Source organism: Myxine glutinosa, chromosome 3 (genome assembly GCF_964187855.1).
Source record: "Myxine glutinosa chromosome 3, kmMyxGlut1.1, whole genome shotgun sequence".
NCBI lineage: Eukaryota > Metazoa > Chordata > Myxini > Myxiniformes > Myxinidae > Myxine > Myxine glutinosa.
This window is the reverse complement of record NC_136263.1, coordinates 158,010,234-158,034,359: the sequence shown is the minus strand read 5'-3', so window position 1 is coordinate 158,034,359 and position 24,126 is coordinate 158,010,234. Positions and strand designations below refer to the sequence as shown.

At 43.4% G+C, this 24,126-nt stretch overlaps 1 protein-coding gene across 1 annotated transcript; it reads left to right on the top strand.

The window, feature by feature from the left end:
- The first annotated feature begins 749 nt into the window (after positions 1 to 749).
- On the top strand, positions 750 to 8,385 carry LOC137423102 (N-myc proto-oncogene protein-like). The gene is made up of 3 exons (XM_068109914.2): positions 750 to 925; positions 1,035 to 1,560; positions 5,030 to 8,385. The coding sequence occupies exons 2-3, from the start codon at positions 1,056 to 1,058 to the stop codon at positions 5,728 to 5,730; spliced, it is 1,206 nt and encodes a 401-aa protein (XP_067966015.2). The 5' UTR covers positions 750 to 925; positions 1,035 to 1,055; the 3' UTR covers positions 5,731 to 8,385.
- Positions 8,386 to 24,126: the final 15,741 nt, after the last annotated feature.

Below are 24,126 nucleotides of genomic sequence, written 5' to 3'. Positions count from 1 at the left end.
TCCTACACTACACTGTACACTATGCATGTGTACAGTATGTAGAGTATGTACTGCCCTCATTGCGTTGCTACCAGATGCTTGTGGACCTTATAGATCCGACGGTATCCCCCATGCTCCCGTGGCTCTAAATTCTCATAATTACCTCTGCCAGCGAAGGTGGATGGAGGTTGTGTTTTCACCCCATTCTGTCTGTTTATCTGTTTGTCGGTGAACAAAATATCTCAAAAAGTTGTGGATGGATTCGGACGAAATGATTCGGAGGTAGCATCTGTGACGAGGACGAAATGATTCGGAGGTAGCATCTGTGACGAGGACGAAATGATTCGGAGGTAGCATCTGTGACGAGGACGAAATGATTCGGAGGTACCATCTGTGACGATGACGAAATGATTCGGAGGTAGCATAATATGTGACGAGGACGAAATGATTCGATTTTGGTGAAGATCCGGATTCGGATCCGGATAGTAGAATTTTTAAAGTGATTTTTTCACCATTAGGAGATACGCCCAACCAGGTGGAGGTATGCTCTACTGAGTGGCGTTCAATTATTATTATTATTTTTTGGGTGTGGTGGGTTGGGGGCGGGGCGGGGGGGGCGTGCGGGGCGAGAAATGGTTTGCCTTGAGAGATTTCCCGAGAAAGCACGTGACGTGGTGAAAATGGGCGCTCGTTAAGTACCAGCCAATGAGAGGGAGAGGGGCGTGGCTTTGTGGAGAGCTAAAAGGCGGACATTGTAGATGTGGCGCGCCACGTTTAAAAGTACAACCGGACCGGAGTGTTTCGCGCTTGGATTAGTGGAGCTCCGAACTAGGAGAGATTTGGTCGGGGGGAGGGAGTTACAAACACATATATATATATGGAGTTTTTGTTGATGCCATTGTAGGTGGAACCACGTCGGTGTTCAAGTGTTCGCTCGGTGTTCAAGGTGGGGATGATATTTGTGCTCATTTTGAGAAAAGTTTGCTTTGGACAAGAATTTAAATGTTTTTTTTTTTTTTTAATTGTGTTTTTTTTGTTCTGTCTTTGTGCACCAGGTGCAGGTGACCAACACCAACATGGCGTACGAGCGCGACCTGGACGTTATGGAACTCTTTCTTGACGACGATTGCGACATGTACCAGTCGGTCGCCCCCGGAGAGGATATCTGGAAGAATTTCGGTCTCCCCCTGACGCCTCCGCTTTCCCCGAGCGCGACCTTCTTCCCCACGGACAGCGTCCTCGACCTGCTGGACCCATCGCCCTCTCACCTGGACAACGTACTGAGCGATGTGATTCTCCAGGACTGCATGTGGAGCGGGTTTGTGGATCGGAAACGAGCGTTCTCCGGGGAGGGTCCCTCGGGAGGAGCTCAGGTGGAGCGGCCGCGGTTACCTGTTTACGAGGGTGTGGAGAGTCCGAGTCGCAGGTCTTGTGAGCCCATGATCCGGTCCCTGGACCTCGGCGAGGTGCTCGGGTTATCGTCTCCGGCGCTGGACCAAGACAAGCCGAGTGTGAAGGTGCAGATTAAGGTCGAGGAGTTACCTTCACCGACCCGCGGGATGGAGACCCCGAGCGACTCGGGTACGTTGTGTTTATAAACCGTCGTGGAGTCTCATGAAAGTTTTCTCCGTCGGGGTCGTGCTTTGCATGAACTTTATATAAACGTGTCGGCTTGTGCGAAAGGTCGTGTGTTTGCTGTCGCCGAGTCCCGAGTTCACACGCAAACTAAACTAAAGCGCTCGTCACCTCAGTCGGTCCCGGACGAGGCCATTTTCTCACGTCGCTTTATGCAGCAAAACCCTTTGTGCGCTTTTGTTGGGGGTTCCTGGGCAGAGGGAGCGGGAGCTTTGTGGGAGATGCATGTGAAGGCAATCGAGGTTGAGAGGTGGGGTGCAAACCAAGGGAAAGGGGGTCCCGAGTGACGGAGAGAAAACAAAAGGATAATTTGATCCCAACGGGTTCTGAACGAAGTCTCGAGGCGGAATTTGTGGGGGGGTTTTCTTTAATGGGATCGCGGAGTATTGTGCCGGATGTTCGGATCAAACAATCACTGCACTCTGATTGAAAGGCTCCATTACGACATGACAGCCTTGTGTGCGGTTTTTCTCCCAACCCCGCTCCCCCTCCCCACAGCACGTCCCGAGCCGTTGCTCCCCCTCCCCATAGCACGTCGCGAGCCGTTGCTCCCCCTCCCCTCAGCACGTCGCGAGCCGTTGCTCCCCCCTCAGCACGTCGTGAGCCGTTGCCCCCCCCTCCCCCTCAGCACGTCGCGAGCCGTTGCTCCCACCCACCCCCGCCACTCCCCAGCACGTCGTGAGCAACATTGCATCGAACACGCACAATGTCGATGAGATTGGGGTTAGTTTAAACCTCCCGGCGTGGTCCTTATCTCGAATGGAGATATGCGGCCCAGAGGGTGGGAAGGAAAGGATTTGAAGAATTTCGCGGTTGGTAATTAGTTCGGTGGAGGAAGTGGGATGGAGGGAGGGAGAGGGAGGTGTGATGCGTGATGCGAAGCTTGGGGTTTTTATGGCATAAACCGCTCCTTTTTTTATTTTTCCGGTCCACCGGAGGGTGCGGGTTTCCCTCGCCTCGTATTGTTTGATGTAGCTGTGGGTTGGTGAGGGTGAGCAGCCATTGCAATGAAACCCGCACTACTCACTGGAGAGTGTTCAATTGCTCCATTTAAACACCCAGATATATGTACATTGTGCTTGATCATTAGTTTGAGGGACTGTGGAAGCCATTACAACTGGATAGGTCGATTTGAAACCACCCAATTTATGATGTTTTGCACTCTGTTGTTGAAGTCCTCGATGCACAATGTAAAATGAATGTTTCATCTGAGTTGGACTATTAAAATTTTGGTTCCAATCCGTGCCCACCCTGTATAGGCCGTGCCCACCCTGTATAGGCCGTGCCCACCCTGTATAGGCCGTGCCCACCCTGTATAGAACATGATCAATATCTAGCTGAGCACAGTTGTCCCATTATGACGCACGGCCAGTTGCGTTTCTCAACACCATTTCAAATTGGGGGCTTTGTTCTCTTGTGGAATGTTCTCTCGATGAAGAACTGTCGTTTAGTTTTCCTTTTGGGACATTGCAAGGATATCCGCTGGGAAAACGTCGAAAGGGTTTGAAATGTAATTTTGAAGCTCGGCTTCATTGTCCGTACGAGATTTGATGCGCGTTTTTGACCTTGCGCGGCCAACGCTGCATTCTCCGCGTATCGAAATGGCAGGAAGTTCCCAACGTTCTCCCTCTTTCATCCATGAAGATGAATTCCCATTGTGTCGATGGTGTTTTTGATAGCCAAATAGACCAAAGTCTTGACGCAGTGAACCGTTGTCGCTCGTTGGCCGCAGCGAGAGACTGGCAGGACGCACGTCTGTTTGTGTAGTTACCCGTGTGCTTCCTGGAAGCTCCCTGGCGAGGAAGCTGTGCTGCCTCGGTGCGTGGTTTCGGAGTGAAGTGCCCGTTTGTTGTGGCGTGCTGTTCAAAGCCAATGCGTCTGATTGGCTGGGTGTGGAGGACCTAGTCCAGCTGTTAAAATGCATCAAGTTTTTGTCTTGGGATGGATCAAACGCTCGCTCGCTTCTCTGATTTTTGAGCACTGATCCTTGATTTTTTTTTTTGTTTGTTTTGAACACTTGGTGTACAAATTGGCACCACTGGTGTAATGGCCTGCCACCATTGTTGATTAGACTGGTCAACAAAATTTTAAAAGTTTTATGGTTCTAGTATATTTTGAGGTGATTCTAACCAACATGAACCTGTAGATTTCGATTATGATATCCAATTTTCACTGGCACATCCAGTTTTTGAGAACCAGTATATACCATAGGAATACCACTTCATTTGAAATTGACAAACCTGTTGTTGACCCTGAGAAGGTATTCTTACCACCACTTCATTTGAAACTTGGTTGATGAAGAACTTTGTGAAGGCCATGGATCAAGATGGTGCTGGCTTCCACTACTTGCTGATGAAGTTCCAAGGCATTGTATCTGGGCCAAAGTAAAGGCGGGTGTTTTCAATGGTCCTAAAATTGCGCTTGTACTCACTAATCAGGACTTTGTAACGAGACTATCTGAGCTAGAAAGCGTTGCTTGGGATAGCTTTGTGGCTCTTGCTAACAATTACCTTGGAAATTTTCGAGCACCAAATTATGAAGAGCTTGTGGACAAGATGTTGAAGAGTTACCAGGCGCCCGGTGCTCGAATGTCACTCAAGATACATTTCTTCCATTCTCATCTGGACTTTTCCTCAAAATCTTGGCGATGTCAGTGATGAACATGGAGAAAGGTTTCACCAGGAAATTGCCATCATGGAGACTCAATATCAAGGCCGATTCAATCCAAACATGATGGGCGACTACTGTTGGACTTTACAGCATGAAAGTGATTGTTCCTACAAACGCAAAAGTAAAGTTCAGAAGCACTTTTAATGTGATGTAAATAAAAACTTAAAGTTCATATTATTTTTGGAGATTTACATTTTTTTATGTGATGTAAATAAAAACTTAAAGTTCATATTATTTTTTGTGATATTTTATGAAGTTCATATTTTTGGGGAGGTTTACATTTTTTTATGTGATGTAAATGTAAACTTTAAGTTCATGTTATTTTTTGTGATATTTTATGCAGTTCATATTATTTTTTGTGATATTTTATAAAGTTCATATTTTTTTGGAGATTTACCTTTTTTATGTGATGTAAATAAAAACTTTAAGTTCATGTTATTTTTTGTGACAATAAATAGACTTATTGAGACTTAATCAAGAAATATGCATGCTCTAAAGATTTTTTCCACACTTATGATTTACTACGTCTAGGTTACGTTATGGCGAAATTTTAAGGTCGGATTCCGATTTGTGGGCACCAAATTAGTTCGAAACAGTTGAAAATAAGTCAGAACCAATTTGGCTGTTGACCAGTGTTGTTTGTCCACACTGAAGATGTCTAGGGTGTCGACGTTCCTGTCTTGACTGCGTTTTTTGGACGATGGTCCTTCCATAAACCATGATTCTTTTGGTCACTGTTTTGCAGAGGATGATCAGCATGGGGAAGACACAGAGGATGACGATGATGATGAAGAAGATGATGACGACGATGATGATGATGATGAAGATGAAGAGGCAGATGATGAAGATGAAGAGGTAGAAATAGATGTGGTGTCAGTGGAAAAGGTCCCTGCTTTTTCCCTGCATCAGCTGTCCTTTGGGCAAAATACAAACACAGCTGCACGTTATGGCATGCAACGTGGGCTTGGGAGCTGCGCTGCAATTAAAAGGCACCAAATTCCAGTGCACCAACAACACAACTACGCAGCATCACCACCATCACCTCCACCGCCGCCGCTGCCGTCGCCGCCACAAAAAGCACCCGCCACCAAGCGCAGCCGGATTGATCCCCCGCTCCCCACTGACTGTCTACTGTATGGAAACTTTTCCGTCGCTCCACTGTCGCCTTCTTTCAACTGCAACGAGGATCTCACAAAGAGAAAGACGCACAACATTCTCGAACGGCAACGTCGCGACTCTCTCAAGCGCCGTTTCACGGATTTGCGCGTCAACGTGCCTTCAGTGGCGAACAAAGAACGTGCTGCAAAAGTTCTCATCTTGAAGGCAGCCACTGACTACACACAGGTTCTGCGGGAGAAGGAGAACAACCTCGAAGACGAGAAACTCAGACTACTTGAGCGACGGCGGGAGCTCGTACGGAGGCTTCACCATCTTCGGAGTGTCTGAGGTTCCCGTAACTGCTCTGCATCGACAAAACTGCTGTTGCGGATGAAATAACAACAATAACATTGCAGGTTTTGCTATTGTGATCTCTTTTGACGAAAAGGCTGAAGTGGGTCAAACACCACTAGTTACTTTGTACACATGCCTCAATTCAAAGATTACCTCAGGAAATGAGACTTGCTTCCCACCTTCCTCAGCCACTCAGAAATCGTTCCTTCCTCCTCGTTTTCCCCCCACCATTAATATTTTTACTTCTCTTGACTTTTGCAACTTATTTCGGAGCCTTGACTGGTTTGATTTAGTGGTGACTGCTCGAGGAATCGATTTCTGGTGTTTGAGAGCTTGCGTTACATGCAGTAGATTGAAAGAATGGATCGAGTTTGATGCTCTAATATTGCAAACGGCCATCCTTGTACCTCATTTATGGAGCATTTTGTGGTTGCACCTTTTGGCATTGAACGCATGCAAACGACCGAGGGTAGAGGCAATGCACCTTTCGTCGTTCCTTCACACGTGGAATGGGATGGCCGCTCGATTTGACGAGGCCGAGCCATGTGACGTTTCCTTAACTATTGACTGAATATTGAAGGTGAGGAGGGACTACTTTTCTTTGCAATGCTTCTTGTTGCCGTTATATAATGTACTTTTTGTCATGTAGCCTTTAATACTTTTTTTTTTTTAATGCAGTCTCGGTTTGAAAGACAAAGATTACAGTTTACATTAACATTGAGCTAAATATTTAGTCAAAATGCCATTTCAGTAGATACTTGGGGCAAATGATTGTTTTGATGTTGCTTCCTCCTACTTCCAGTCTGGATTGCTGGAGATTTGCAAACTAGGCCAGAATTTTGGAGACGCTGCTTGTTTGCAAAAGACGTTTTGAGTTTATTCGGCCTTTGAAATGCCGACAATTGTTGTTTTGATTCTTGGCTCCTCTCCCTTCATGCTCACTCGTGTTCCGACCCGTGGATGCTTACCTGGTGATCCCGGTCCCAGACGCACACTGCTGCGGCTCCTTCCAGCTGCAGCACTGAAGAATCGTTTACAAGATGCTTCATATCCATGCTTGCCCCGATGGCATGTTGGTTCTTTGACAAAGGATGGCCTAAATCATTGACCTATTGGGTCATTTTCTTGCAAGCATCATGTCAGCACGTTTTGCTGCCGTTCTCAAACCAAGCTCGTGTTGTGCCTTGCGTACACCGATTCCCGTTTGTTTTCCAATTTGGGTTTCCTCGTGTAGATTCAACTATAGATTTGTGTATATGGCAGTTGTTTTTTTATTTTATTTTAAATCTTGATTGAATTTGACACTTTTATATCGGCGTAATCATTTTCTTTGGTTATGGGCAGTACCTCTTGTGCATAACAGCACTTTATACCTCAAGTTTTCGATTAAATTTTGTAAATATAGATCAATCGGCATGGTTCCAATGTGACTTGTGCAATTGAGCAGGATGTCCGGTCTGTTTTCTGAACAAAGCAATAATATTGAAGAGGCAGTTAAAAGTACATTTTGTTTAATAGCTGTGATGGGAGTACTGTCAGAGCGATGAGCAAAGACACTGTAGTAATTCATGTTAAACGTTTTTTGGAATGTGCCTTAAATGGCCCTCTTGGGCAGTTTTGTGAAGCCTTTTTTGTGGGAATTTGTCTTTTTTCTTTTTCTTTTTTTTTCTTTTTTCTTTTTCACTTCCTGCAAATTAACTTTCTGCATTTTTTTGATGTTTGTAATAAATTTCAGCCAGTTGGCCCAAAGAGAACTTCTCCAAAAGTTGTTTTTCACTTTAATGCGTATTGTAAGTTGTTTACGGCACCTTGCAAATGCAGGGAATCTTTGCACTCTGTTGCTTGATGTGTAGTTTTTTTTAAATTGATTGTCTTGCTTTGTCACTAGCTCAATTGTGATTACAATATGAAAATTGTTTGTGCTTGTAGTACATTGAAGTATACGTGCAGGGGTGGGTCTTCAAAATGTTTTCCACATTTTTGAATTGCATCAGGAATCTGCTCACCCACCTGCTCCGAAGAATGGCACTGGCCCCAAAACTACAAAATTGGTGCAGTTTGGGTGGAGGCTTGGAGGGCACCAATGATACCGTCAGGTGACATGTTGAAGCATCTAATATCTGGGTATCAAGTTGTCCTTCGGACACACTCAACCTGCAGTCGTGTTACTCGTGGGAATATTTAGCTTTGGGGCCATTAATTTCTTTGGCTTCACCTGCTCAAATCATGCTGCAGCTTTTCACTAACATTTGCTATTACCTCTGAAACCGAAGGTGGATGGAGGTTATGTTTTCACCCCTGTCTTTCTGTCTGTTTGTCTGTCTGAACAATATATCTCAAAGTTGTGGACGGATTCAGACGAAATTTGGCAGAGAGGTAGTGTATGTGACAATGACGAAATGATTAGATTTTTTTTGAAGATCCGGAATCTGATCCGGCTGGTAGAATTTCAGTGATTCTTCACCATTGGGAGATTGGGCCAAAAACGATACATAGCAGGATATCTCAAAATTGTGGACAGGTTCGGACGAAACTTGATGGAGAGGTTGGTGTGTGACAAGGAAGAATTGGTTAAAATTTGGTGAAGATCTGAATATGGAATCAGATACGAGAATTATTTAATTTTCATGTGATTCTTCACCATTGAGTAAAAAAAAAAAAAAAAAATTCTTCACCATTGAGTGATCGTGATAAAACCAACACATAGCAGGATATCTCAGTTATGGACGGATTTGCATGAAATTTGATGGACCGGTCGTGTGTGTGTGGCAAGGACGAATCGATTCGATTTTGGTGATTATCTGAGTATGGATTCGGATACGATAATTATTTAATTCTTAGGCGATTCTTCACCATTGAGAGATTCGGTGAAAAGTGATATATAACATGTGTTAAAAAAAAGAAGTCATGGACGAGTTATGAATAAACTTGGTGGACGCGTTCATTAGGTGACAACAAGCCGATCAGATTTTGGTTCAGGTCCGAATCCAGATCCAACCTATCAGTGGGATACAAAACAAACTTGACCTTGGAGGAGGTATGTGCTCTACTGAGGGCCGTCAGAACGTTTGGAGGCTTGGAGTTTGGAGGCTAGTAGATTGAAGTTAGTTCTATTCTCCATGTTTTTGGGCGGAGGTTATGTTTTCACCCCTGTCTGTCTGTGAACAATATATCTCAAAAAGGTGTGGACGGATTTGGAGTAAACTTGGTGCACAGATTGGCTTTGTGATAAGGACGAACCAATTCGATTTTGGAGAAGATCTGAATATGGAAACAGATACGATAAATTTTTTTCAAGAGATTCTTCACCATTGTGACATTGGGCCAAAAACATTGCACAGCATGATATTTCAAAAAGTTATGGACCAGTATTGACAAAACTTGGTGGATGAGTTGATTAGGTGACGAGAACAAGCCGATTCGATTTTGGATCAGGTCTGAATGCATATCTGGCCTATCAGTGGGATACAAAAGGTAAATGTTCAGCCTGGAGGAGGTACGCTGTCTACCGAGTGTCGTTCTAGTTCAGGTTTTATTGGCCGGTAAAAGCACCGGTTTGCTGCAAGATGTCATTCATTGACTGCTGATTGTCATGTTTGACAGTTTTGATATTCATATTCATATGTGGTTTTTGTTTCAACTCGATTAGCACTTTTGGGATGTGATGATCTGAACAATGAAACTTCTGACTCGTGCCTGTTTCACATAATTTGCTAAGCTGATGGATGCATCTGTAGGGACTTCTTATTCTTGCAAAGATGTCCCTTGACCTGAGGTAGGATGGACTATGCTTGCATTCCGTAAGAACATCTGCAGCTAAATTGCTCATCTTTGCTAAATTTGCTTTGCTAATTGCTAAATTGCTCAACTTTCTAGAATTCATAAATCGGTGTTTTAGAAATATTTTAAACTAACGAATAACAAATTGAATTCTTCTGTAGCTAATACTGCACTGTCTCCAAAGTGTGCAATTACCAGTGAATATCACCAACTCCAAGCGAGTGTGAATTAATGATGTAATATTGACGCAATGACAGTTTATGGGATATCCAATTTTATATTGCATCCATCTATTTCTTCTTATTTATTTATTCTATTTTTTTTTTCTTTGCTGTCTGGAAGTGCTTCGACTTGAACAGAATTGCTTCAAGACCAACCAGTTCACCCTCCTGTTTCCATCCTATCTTAAAGGCTGTTTCCCTGGAGTTTGATTCGTACTTGTCTTCATTCATCCTGACATCGGTGCATAATACCTGGCAGTAGTGAATATCATCTGTATTTTATTAGTCTTGTTTTACATAGGCTCGACTTTGTGTATGAAGGTGGGAGATGCACCAGTCATTTCATTGAAATGTTAAAAATTTAAGGAGTTGAGGTTTTTGTCATAACTTGCATCAAAATCCACAAGTGTGGACTTTGTGGCTTTGTCCTGCCCTTCCCCCTTCCTCTTTCCTTTTCTCCCCACCTATCCTCCAAGGACTGGGTGCCGGGGGCAGTTTGAGCTGCTCCAGATAAATTTGTCACTGGAAACAGATGTCAAATTAAAGACAACAGAATGAGGAAACTGCAGATTGCACACGGATGTTGCTCTGCTCCCGAATACTGAGATTTGACAAGAGTATTATTGGATGCAGAAGCTGGTTGAAAGATAATGGAAAAATTGAAGTCCTGTGGGAGTTAACCCAGATCACTGCTCCCGTGGTGAAGAAAACCGACAATGTTAGGCTCGGCCCTTCATCAGCGAACAGTGATAATAGTCGACGTGTTTGACGTGCGGCTCCGGTTTCAAACATTGCCCCTTTGTGGTTCTTTCTCTGAAACTTTGGACCACTCGGACAGAGGTTTTCTGTTTCCCTGCTGCACCACTGGTCCCAACTGTTTTTGCTTTTCTCGTACAATTAGTTTTACTTTTCCAGTGGATGTCATGGTGCAGACTGCTTTCCGGTAAAATAGTATTCTTTGATACATTGGTGCATCTTTCAAGCCTTATGCAGTATTTGGCAAGGTAATTTTTTTTTTTTCACGACTCCGAAGGGTTTGTGAGACTATTGTAATGCCAGTGTCTGTGCATCCACATCTATATATATTTTCACTTTATTATTTTTTTCTCTGCAATCGCTTGGCCTAGCAATGAGGCGGGGACTACCTATGGAGAATATTTTATTGATTCTTGGGGAAAATGCCAGGGGCATGGAAAAGGCCACTTTATATGGGATGTGCGATGTGGCAAACCATAGAAAAGAAGCGGCATTCTTGAGGAAAATGCCAAACAATAGAGAAGGGACATTCAAAAACACTCATGTGCATGCTGGACTACCCTTGTGTTCTTAGGAGGAGCCAAGTAATGCTCTAAAAAAGTTCATATAAAGGGGTGCCCTACATCTGGCAAATAAAATACATTTACTTCTTCATGCAACTGTGTGAATCAAATTGGCGCCCCTTTATATGAACTTCTCTATAGCATTACTTGGTTCCTCCTAAGAACAAGAGGGCAGTCCAGCATGCACACGAGCTTTTTTGAATGCCCCTTTTCTATTGTTTGAAATTTTCTACAAACAATGAAATGTCCCTGCTTTTCTAAATTTGCCACATGGCACATACATTATAAAGGGCCTTTTCCATGCTCCTGGCATTTTCCCCAAGAATTACTACCAGAGTCGAAATTTTTCGATGTCCAACTTTTTGGGGATCGCCCCTATGAGCCAAGCAAAAATAGGACCGTGGGTTCTGAATCTCACCTGGATCAGGAGCAACAGTCACTCAAACCCCTTCAGACCCTGATATTTTAATGCTGTGAACAAACTTTGGTACATCATCGGCGATGAAGGTTGTGATGAAGTTTCATTGAAATCGGGTGTAGTTTTAGAGGAGAGAGAAAATACCTATTTTGGGAGGGGGGTGGGGAGGAGAAGAGGGGGGTGGGGTAAACACCCTCCCCGTAAACGCTTCTCATGTGTTCAGATTTTGATGCAGTCAATACACCTTTGTTAGGCGTCAGATATGAAGCTTGCAGCCAAGTTTCATTAAAATCATGCGTATAGTTTCAAAGAAGAGAGCAAATACCTATTTTGGGAGGTGTTAAACCCCCTCCTCTCCCCCCTCCCCCTCCCCGCGTAAACACCCTCAATGAGCGCAGATGTTGATGCGGTCAATACACCTTCGTTAGGTATCAGATATGAGCTGGCAAGTTTCATCATCATTGTGTGTGTAGTTTTGGAGAATAGCAAATACCTATTTTGAGGGTCAAACCCCCCCTCGCCCATAGACCCACTTGATGAGTGCAGGGTTTGAATTTGTATCGAAAGCCATTAATTTGACGTATTGGTCAATGTGTATTCTACGTTTCAGCTAGTTTAAATGTATAGCCTTTGAGATATGAACGCGAACACATTTTGGGCGGATGGGCAGACAGACACCAACGTGAATATGAGGGTTTCCTTAATAAAACTCAAGAATGAGGCAACTGATGTTGAAATTTGGAACATATTACCTCGATGTACAAAGGATTCACTCCTGAAATTTGCAGCCATTTCGTCCAGTAGAAACTGAGAAACAAGTTTTCAGTCCCGAGATGTTAAAGTCGCATAAAAGAGAAACGATCCCATATAAAGGGAGGGGTGCTTTTCGCCTCCCTTGATAACTGTTATAGGTTGCATGTCATGGCAGCCATATTTGATATAATAAAATAAAAATTGGACATTTTCTTACAAGCCGCTCAATGAAAAAATATTGAAACTGCATATGTCATTAACTCCGACCAATCTGTTTTGATTCTTGACTATTTATTGGAAGTGTGTTACATAAATGGCTTTGAAGGGAACATTATATTGGTGTCCCATCTTGCATTTTTTGATGGATATTAAATATACTGCAGAACTTTTAGTAAATGCTAAGAGTGTGTGCTGGTGCCATGGTAAGATTGAATCCCACCCTGATATATTTGGATATCCCATAAAGTGTCAAGATTGAATCCTCGCGGCATGGTTTGTCCCATAGTGATGCAAGCTCCTGTAAATGCATGATTACTTGACGATGTGCAGTGGTTCATGGTTGCAGTAATCGTTTTAGGTTGAGCTGCAGCGGTCAATTTGTGGGTTAACACAACCTCAAATTAAAAATCTGCTGAAAGTCAATTCCTGGAAAAATAACATCGTTGCACTTCTTCCATCATTCAGCTATCTTTTGGTCATACAGAAGTTGTGGCATTTGCTGCCAAGCCAAGAGAAACGTAGTTCACGCTTTGTGCTTTTATCAATATTTATATGAATAATTAGTTTTTGTCAGAATCGGGAAAAAAAAAAAAATTGACACTGCACTGCCCAGGTCAGGTCCTTGATCAATAAGGTATCGTTTTTTTCAACCTTGTGTGACAAGTGGTTTGAGAGATGCAAAACTGACAGGCATTTGATAGTATTATATATAATTGTTGGTTGGTTCATGATGCATGGCTTATTCTTGATGCTGGTATCCTATGTACGAATTGACATAAGAGGGGTCTTCAAAAACTTGTATATGTGACACTTAAAGTAGTCAGAGAAATACTTGCTGTTATTTTTCAAAATGTGTAAATTTAATTTGGAACAATAATTATATACTTATATCTGGTGTTCTGGTATATTTGGTATATCTGGTTATATCTGGTTATATAATTATATCTGGTGTTCTTATAATTATATGATCAATAATTATATCTGGTGTTTGTTCCCCCTCCATCCCCTCCCTTACCTCAAATGGCTACACAGTTGACACCGCACGTGACAAAGCCGAATGCCTCAACTTTGTGTTTGCCCCAAAATCTTGTGTCCCAAACCCATCTCTTTCTGTTCCCACCTTTCCCAGTCGAACCCAACTGCTCCTGGACTGTGTCCTTCTCTCCTGACAAGGTGGAGAAGTTTTTTTTATCAAACCTCGACTGATTCTGCAACTGGACCAGACGGCATCAGCCCACGGGTCCTAAAATCCTGCTCTGCCGCTCTATCTCACCCTCTCTCTCTTCTTTTCACCCTCTCTTTTGCTCAAGGTCATCTGCCAGCATCTTGGAAATCGGCAAACATTACCGCTTTACACAAAAAGGTGCAAAAACAGATCCTTGCAACTACAGACCAATCGGCCTGCTTCCAATTATCAGCAAAGTCATGGAATCCATCATTGCTTCGGGTATCAAATCCTTCCTCTTCTCCAATGGCTTGATCTCTGATCATCAATTTGGATTCAGACCAGGTCATTCTACTCTGGACATGTTGCTTCTGCTGTCTCAACAATGGATGGAGGTCCTCGATGCCAAACAGGAAATCAGAGCTGTCTCACTTGACATATCACGTGCCTTCGATACGGTCTGGCACTCCGCTCTGCTCACCAAACTCTCCTCCTTTGGTATCCATGGAAATCTCCACTCATGGCTTGTGGACCTCCTCTCTGGTCGTAGGCAACATGTGGCCCTGAATGGATTTCTCTTATCTCCCCTTCCTGTTCTGGCTGGAGTTCCCCAAGGTAGTGTTCTGGGCCCTGTGCTATTTCTGGTCTTCATCAATGATCTCTCCGACTCTCAGGAAAATCCTCTCTATCTCTTTGCTGATGACTCCACTCTCTGCTGCTCCATTCCTCATCCCTCAGATCGGCAGTCAGCAGCCTCCTCACTCTCTGCAGACCTGGACAAAATCAGACTGGTCAAACAAGTGGAACATGTCTTTCAATCCTGACAAATCTCACACTCTTACAATGTCTCTCTGAAAGGACTGACTGGAAAACCCTCCCATCTACTTTCTCAACAATCCTCTCCCAAGAACTTCTGTTGCTCAAGCTTTTGGGTCTCACTATCTGCCATGATCTTTCTTGGGAAAACCACATTTCCAAGCTGGCCTCCAAAGCCAGTCGCCGAGTGGGCATCCTCCGTCGTGCGAAGGCCTTCCTTGGCACACCTGAGCTCCTCACCACGTCCAAAGCTTTCATCCACAGCTCAATGGAATACTGTTCTCCCCTCTGAGCTGGTGATCCTGCCTCACACCTAGCTCGGCTTCACGCTGTTGAGGCCATAGCTTTCAGAATCATTGGAATCTCCTGCGATGAAGTTAACTCCGAGGGCCTTTCACTCACTCACCGCAGGCAGGTTGGTGGTCTTTCTGTCTTCTACCGACTCCTCTCTGGCCTTGCTCCCCCAGCCCTCTGTGCTCTGTCCCCCCCAATATTCCTTCAGGTCGCACAAGATCTGCCTGCAACCCTCTTATAGTTAAACTGCCAAAATCTAGGCTCTCTGCTCACCTTCACTCTTTCATTCCCCTTTTCTCCCGCCTCTGGAACAAACTCCCCCACTCCCTTCAATCCCACTCCTCCCTCCAGGTCTTTAAAACAGCTGTTCACCACCATCTCTTATGTTCCCCCATCCAAAACCTTGATCTTTTCTACCCCCGCTAATTCACCCCAGTCCTTGCAGTGTTCATATGTTTTATCCCTCTCCCACCTCCCCCTAAGTCCTCCCGATGTCCCTGCTCTCAAATGTTGTGTTTGTGTCCTTCCCCCTCTCTCCCCATCATGTCTGCCGCTCCCCTTGTTTTTTGTGTCTGTTTGACTTTTTGTGTGATTAATGTTAGCCCTTTCACGAGCCTCGATCTTGTATACAAAAAAAACAAAAAAAACTTGTACATTGAAAAAAAAACAACATTCATTGGGCCATTGTATCTATCTTTCATGCAACTTTTTGAATGCCTCTTGTGTGGTTCGTTTTATTCTGCGTCTTGTCTTTAGAATGTGTTCGGCCATACAGTGATGTCTTGTATCTTTGCCATGCATGTTATTTTTTTCCAATATCCTCAAAGCCTTGTATTAATGTTGGTGGTTTGTCGTTAGTTAGCCATCGCTGGTGTTCAATTCCAAATTGAACCTGCTGGTGACATCATGAATGCAGTGTCCCGCCCACACCCCCCCCCCCCCCCCTCCACATTTGGGTAACAATTTTGAATTTGACCAGGATGCTAGCATACAGTGGGATCCTTGGACCTAATGTAAGCGGAAAAGATGGCCACCATTTATATCTGTCCCAGGGACGAAGCAACATCTTGTCCGTGAACCATAATAACAGTTTATCGACTCTGTGGGAAGGAAACTCGAAACGGCTGTTTGCATATTCTGTAAAACTTTAGCAAATAGCAATAAATATTGTTGGGAAAAATGCCAGGGGCATAGGAAAGGCCCCTATATATGGTATGTGGCAAAATATAGAAAAGAACGGACATTCCATAGCTTGCAGAAAATGCCAAACAATAGAAAAGAAGGGAAATTCAAAAAACTCTTGTGTGCATGCTGGTCTACCCTTCTGTTCTTAGGAGGAACGAAGTTGTTGTTCATATAAAGTTCTTTAGGAACTCTAGAAATGTTCATATAAAGGGGCGCCCTACATCTGGCAAATAAAATACATTTACCTCTTCACACAGTTGCATGAATCAAATTGGCACCCCTTGTGAACTGTTCTACCTTAAGTAGGCATCACATATGAAGCTTGTGGCTAAGTTTCATCATCGTGTGTGTAGTTTAAGAGAAGAGAGAAATACCAATTTTTGCGGGGGTTCATGATGGTTCATGATGCATGTAATGCTGGGGCATTTGAAACAAAAACATGAATTTGTTTCAAAAGCCATTAACTAGACCTATTGGCCAATGTATATTCCAAGTTTCAGCTAGTTTAAATGTAATGCCTGAGTTACGAGCGCCAACACATTTTGGGCGGGTGGACGGACGGGCAGACACCAACGTGAATTTGAGGGTTTTATTAATAAAACTCAAGAATGCGGAAACGGATGTTGGTGAAATTTGGAAAATATTACCTCAACGTAAAAAGTATTTACTTCTGAAATTTGCAGCCGATTTCGTCCAGTAGAAGCCAAGAAACGAGTTTTCAGTCCCTATGTTAAAACTGCATACAGAGAAACGATTCCATATATTAGGGAGTGGTGTTTTGCACCTCCCTTGATATTAAAGAGGTGGCGTGTGTAATAAATACAAAAACAGATCACCAATATTTTTCAGAAGATTTGGATGGTTATAACTCAAGTCAACTTGTCTCTGTGCTCTCTCAAACTTGGGGTTCGAATCCCGACCCAGCTACAAGCTCATCCTTGTGTTGCACAGGTAGGAAAATTCATCTCTGTATACTGTCCATCAAATGGCTGTTGAACTTGCCACCCCCTCTGCCAGCATTGCTTGGTGAACTTTATATATTCTACTGTGTCCTTCCTGAAGAGTAGGCGAGTTATTCCCGGCATCCTGAAGAAATTCCGAATTCCTGTGTATCCTGCATCGGAGTGGGGACCCATCCAGGATTGTAATTGCTTTGGGACACACACACACACACACACACACACACACACACACACACACACACACACACACACACACACACACACACACACACACACTCTTTTGACGAGGATTACAAGCAAAGGTTTGTTTCCACTCATGCAGAATTTTCCTAAACCCAGCTTAAAATTGGATGCACAAGTGTGGTTGGTGGCAATTGGAACCTCTTGAGAAAAAACCCGCAATATTTAATGATTATAAAAGTGTTGTATTATTTCTGGAGGATCAGTTAGAAATGTCTACCACGAGTTAAAAGTTCCAACACATGTAAAAATCAGAGTTGGGGTGAGAAAGGGCAATCATGGAGCAATTGACCAAGCAGCAGCTACCTCCACTGAGAAAATAAATAAATGTTAATATAAAATTAACATAATACATTTGAGAAAGGCAGAGAGTGTATTTGGTTGTGGTTTAAGGAGTGCTGGTCAAGAGACCATCCTGCCCGTGGAGGGTTGCGTGATCACGTGTCACGTCACACGTCTGATCAACCCAAGTTGTATACTTTGTAGAATACAAAACTAGTGTCTGAACATGTGGATCTGTATTGGTGGATAAGATAAATAATGTAATAAACTCGGTGTTGTATCGCTGTGGGAAACGAGGGGCTGCTGATGTTTCAAGGGATTCCTTTTGCTCTGAAGAGGGGCTCGTGCTCGAAACGTCTGCCATAACTAATTTCTTTCCCACGGCAGTTATCATGATACTCCTATCCAGTTGATACAATTGTGTGCATATGCAGTAGTCTTCTAACCTTTGAAGACTTAACCCATTTAGATATATAGTTTTTAAAATGTGAGTGAAGAATGCAAAATAGTTGAGTGCAGGGGTCCTTATAAAGTAGGCAAACGGTGTAAGTAATTGAGCTTGCACATGCACATGATGCAAGACAAACTCACCAGGAGAAGGTACTTTTACATGAACTAGCAGGGTACCCATCGAGAACGGGTTCATGGATGTTAGCATCAAATGAGCAATTTTTAGCTCACCTAGAACGTAGTTCATGGGAGCTTATGTGATGGCGCGTTGTCAGTTCGTCCGTAAACACTTGCAACTTCTTCTCCGAAACCGCTGATGGGATTGTCACCAAACTTGGCACAACTGATATTTGGTTTGTTGTGACTAAAGTTTGTTCACGGCATAAAAAAAAAATCAGGGTCTAAAGGGGTCTACCTGGGGTCAAAGTGGATCCAGGTTTGATCCCCCCTCCCCACCCCCCCCCCCCCCCTAAAATAGGAATTTGTTCTTTCCTTGGAAACTACACACGCAATTCCAATGAAACTTGACTACAACCAATGTTTATTCACGGCACTAAGAAAAATATGGGGGGTCAAAGTGGGTCCATGTCTGACCCCCCCCCCCCACCCCCAGCCCCCCTCCCCCAAAAGAGGTATTTGCTTTCTTTTCTGAAACTACACACACGATTTCAATGAAACTTTACCACAACCTTCAGCACCCGTGATGTGTCAAAGTTTGTTCACGGCATTAAAAAAAATCGGGCCCTGAGGGGTCTATTGGGGGGTTTTCCCCCCAAAATAGGTATTTTTTTTGTTTCAAGTCTTATGATTATGTTAGTATGATTGTACATGCTGCCCTTTCTTCCAGCAACCATTGGAATTGGTTTAAAATACCCTTAGTCGGTGTAGTATACTGTCTATTCTTTATTCCCCAGGGGTATTGCTCCTACCTTTTGGAGTTTGGATTGGTAGAAACGGGAAATTAACGTAAAGTGATGATGCGGACCGACGGGGGTACATGGTAGATGTTTACTTTATAGACAGTCGGTCCGCACAAAAAAAAAAAAAAATTATCGTTGGTGATTAAAACCTGTCATGGCGTCGACACTTGCAAAATTTTATGTCGTGCGCAGCACGACATTGCGGAATCCTAATAAACAATAGTTGCCATGGAAACAGCAATTTGGTAATTTTGACAAATTGACCTACATTGTGTTTTACATGATGGAATGTAGTGTATAACAAATTTGGTTGGTACTTTTTGAATTGTGGCCTAACAGGTGCCTGACATGTTTTGGATGGCATTGACCCTGACCTTTGACTAATTTTGATCATATTTTATACACATACTAGTGAGGTATGCTTACACATTGTGTAAGCAATAACAAACCGTGCTCCGTACGTATGTGCATAATAAATAGAAGCTTTATGATTATAGGCAAGCATCACCGACCTGCTGCTAGATATTAATTTAGGTTTCTTTCTTTATTTATTTATTTTACTTTTATTTACGTACATTTTCATTTACGGACGCTTTCCGACAGTTCTGTGATTATTATTTTTTCCCCAGTATCCCGGCTTCGATGTCCATCGGCACACCAAATTTCAACTTTCTACGACACCCAGAAGGTACCCAGCATAATGTCAGTCAGTGGTTCGGAAGAAGCTTTATTATATATTAGACACTACACATACGCACAAATAAGCTGTGTAAGTTTAAATTTGGTATCTTGAGAAATTCCTGAGGTTTGACAATAAGAAATCCCAGAAAACATCCAATATGCTTATCCATCCCCATTCATTATAGTCATGGACACCGTTTTCTATGGCACGTGGGACTTTTTGCTTTGCTTCCAACCAAGATGAGCAGTCCCTCAAAAAAAAAAAAAAACATAAAATTAATTAGATAATTATATTTTACACCCTCTTAGATTGCTACTGAGGTGGTTTATCAATGGGGGGGGGGGGGGGGGGGGGCTTTTTGATTGTGGCGAGTGACATTCAAGTGTTACTGCAGAAGGTCCTCAGAAGACGGTCTTCGGGGTCTATAGGATCTACAGGGTGTTCGGGTCCTTGTCGGTTGTGAAAATGTCACTGATTTTAAAGGTTCTTGAGGATCGAAACGGTCTTAGGGTATTAATGTGTTTTTGGTGTCGAGAGATCTGGAAGTATATAAGGATCTGGAACTCACATGGATGGATGCACGGGTACTTTTATAGTGCAGCTTAGAAGCATACGAGTAGACGATGAAGACCTCATCACAATTTCTGGAATTTGAAGCTGGGGTTGTTGATGACAACCTGATGTTGATGACAACCTGAATGCCTGATCCCAGCAGCATAAAGTAGCATGATGATTAATGAGGAAACTCTCTTTCCATGGCATCTGCATTGCCAGAGGAGTTTTCAAAAGCAAGGAATATACACCGTGTTTCGCCATTGCTTTCCTAGCCATCGGCAGTGTTAGGGGGCTCTGGCCACAATCGCCTACACTGCGAAAGACATTGCGGCATCTTTCACGTTCAACAACAAGAAGTAATGCAACAATGGAGCCCATCTCCACGGCCTGTCACTTGTCACCCTCCAAGCAACAACCCACCTGCCAAACGCCACCAGTACGACAGTTTGTTTGCCGGTTTGGGAATCAAACCCAGACTTAACATTTCAAAGGCTACCACCTCCTTTAGGTTTCTTTCAGGCGCATAGTCCTTCATCCACTCACTTCTGATATCCCAAAATCAAGGATCGTTGCTCACCTCCATTTATTCGTTCTTTTTCCACGCCTGTGGAACCAACTTCCACATTCTCTTCAATCTCATTCTTCCCTCCAGGTCTTCAAAACAGCTGATCACCACCATCTCGTACCACCACCCCTCCCCATCCAAAACCATGATCTTTTGTACCCCTGTTAACCTCTTCAAGCCTCTTTCCAAACTTCCAGTTTTTCTTTCATCTTAGCCCTGCCTACCCAACATTCTTCACATCCCTTATTTGTCCAAGTCTTGATCTATTTTGGCAATAATCTCTGCTGTTGGTGTTTCTCCCTCCCTTTCTACTGTTCCTTTTGTCTGTTCTGTCCTGAACTGTTCTATGTTCTTGCTCCTCCAGGAGCCTTGACTTTGTTTACAAGAAGGCAAGCTCTGCACTCTCCTGTGGGATATCACCACAAGCTCCATGATGAGATTCGTTACGAGCAAGTGTGACGAGGACATTGAGAAAGCAGGTGACGAAATCCTGCATTCCGATCTGCAAGACACCTTTCCGCATCACGCCTGGTGTAAAATAAGCCTGAAGAATCAGAAGTATGTTCCAGGTACAAACTGGTTAGTTCCTGACAAAAACAAGGTCATGATGCCATCTTATGCATGAATACAATGGATGAAATCAACAGGGCATTGATTGAGGTATGCTAACCGCAGTGGGGGGCGAGGAGGAGCTCACGTTTTAGTCGTTAATCCTTCATTGGAGCAAAAGAGTACTTTTGTTGGTGGTTGCCGGTTAGCATACCTCAATTGACGTCCTGTTGATTTCATCCATTGTTCTACCTGTTCGCCGACACAGATCGACATGAGCAAGTCGAGTTCTTCATTCTGCACTACTATATCCATGAGAGAACTCTTCATATGTCAGGTTAACAAAGGCAATGTGATGAGGTGCCTGATATACCTGTGGTAGGTGAGGCCCCTTATTCATTCAGGATTGTACTTAAACATCTTTGTATTCGTTTTTTGTGACACCAAGTCGAGGCTCGTGGAAGAGCTCGAACACAGCGGATGAGGAAGCAACAGAACAAAAGATGCAGGAGGTGGACAAGATGGATGCAGGAGTAAAGTCACAGGAGTGAAAAATTAGGAATTGTTCTTGTGGTCGGGTGAGAGAGAGAGGTTGGTTTATCCCAGGTAGAACACACCATGGGGATGATGAAGAGTTGATCTGAGATGTTGATGAAGTCTTGAAGACTTGAAGGAAGTATTAGATTGAAGAGAATATGGAAGTTGATTCCACAGGTGAGAAAAAAAAGAACGAATGAGTGGAGGTGAGCAGTGATCTTGGATTTTGAAAGTTTCGCCAGAAGAGGTTTGATGGTGGACTGCGTGCACCCTGCAGATACTTTGCGGGGTTAAGGCACGGAGAGGGCAAAGGGTGCAAGGGTGCAACGGAGAGGGCAAAGGGTGCAACACCAGAAAGGAGGTGTTAAAAGACAAAGAGACCACCTTTCAGCATTTGCTCCTTCCCAATGACTTTCCCTGATGTGGACTCCTTCGTTTTTGTGCTCATCCTGAATATTAATCTGATCAATAAAAAGCTACAGCCCTTTCACTAAGGTCCAGTGCAAGTGACTTTGTTCCCCCTGCTTTCTCGAGCAAATGGTCTGTTAGACAGAATTGAACTCAACTGGTTAGTTTAACAAGTGTTGGATAAATAAAAAAATGAATCAAAGGCCAAGACGAGTCTGCTAACCACCGTGGGAAGCAAGGTGCGCCTGAATCTTTGAGTGCCACCTTTGGACAGAGCTGAAAGACCAATGATGAAAACATCAGCCACAACTGATTTCCCATGGCAGTTACCATGCTCTTATGGCCTTCAATTGATAAAATCCCTCATATAACCTGACCACAGACGCAGAACGACACTTTAGCCTTGACCCTTGATGAAACCGGCATTCCATGGTTTTCTGACGACTCCAACTAGGTGGCACTAGACTCCAGCTAGAGTATTTTTTTTCCAGTTTTTCCTGCGTTGTGGAAATCCGACACTTGTCCATGAGAAGGTGAACAAGTTTGTCCACGTATTCCCATTTCCGTGGTTTTAAAATCCTGTACAACTGAATTGCTGATTGTGTTTAACTAGTACTTTACTAAACTTTGCTTCGATCCACTTCTTTCTGCTTGGGCTTCCCTCACTTTCCTTCAAGCGTAACTGGCTGTCTTGTTGAATCACTGATTTGACTGGGGAACACCTGATGGTCTTTGGTAACCCTGTATTGTGATCATGGGACACAAGTGTAGCACCCAGCATAATCTTCATCACTTTATTACCCTGCGCTCGCGAAGCTAAAAGCGGAGTTAAACATTCAGTTGCGTAAGTGTGCCGTGTGCCGTGTGCCGTACGTCGTACGTGTCTGCATTTTAAAAAGCCATTTTCTCGGCAACCATTGGTCCGATTGACACGAACGTTTACCATAGAAGCGCATCCGCTTGTAGAATTTTTAAAAATTCATAATTATGACGTCATAGGTCACGTGGTACGGACGCCATCTTGGAAAAACGTTACACCTCAATATCTCCCAAACCGCTCAATGGAAAAAATTGAAACAGGGCTCATTGTCAAGTACTCACCATGGGGAATAAGATATGTTGATGGTAATGTCATCGTTGCCTTAATTATGATGTCATAATTTGACAAGTACAATGCTTGATCTGGTCAGTATGAATAAAACAAAAATTCCTCTGCAACTGTTAGTGATGGAAACGAAATTTTCAGAATATGTGCGACTCCTGTAGAATTTTTTAATGATAACTATAACGTCATAGGTCACCTGACGCCATCTTGGAAAAAATAGAAAAAAGTTGCACCTCTATATCTCTGAAACCGCTCCATGGGAAAAAATTGAAACATGGCTCATTGTCAAGTACTCCCCTTGGGGAATAAGATATGTCAATGATGATGTCATCGGTGCCTTCATTATGACGTCATAATTCGACAAGTACAACACTTATCCGATCATTGGAAAAAAAAAAATTCTCAGCAACTGTTAGTCTGATGGACACGAAATTTTCAGAATATGAGCAGCTCCTGTACAATATTTTAATGATAATCATGACATCATAGGTCAATGTGGTACAGGCGCCATCTTGGTAAAACCGAAAAATGTTGCACCTCCATATCTCCAAAACCGCTGCATGGAAAAAAAAATTGAAACATGGGTCATTGTAAAGAACTCCATATGGGGAATAGGTGTTGTTAGCGATGACGTCATTGGTGCCATAATTATGACGTCATAATTCGACAGGGACAACGCATAGTCTGATCAGTTTGAAATTTATTGAGCGTGATCTATGCAACAATTATATTAGAGAATATAAATGTATGATGTCATCGCTCACGTGGTCTGGCAGCCATATTGGATTAAAGAAAAAAAATGTTCAAAAACAAAAGAGTTGGCTCGCAACAAGTTGACTGCGCAGGGTAAGTATTCTATGAATACCATCCACTTAGATATGAGTTCCCTCACGAGGAACTTCATTGCAAGAGGAGCCTGCTGGGCCAATCAAAGCCTGCACTATTATTGCTAACCTATGGTTGTT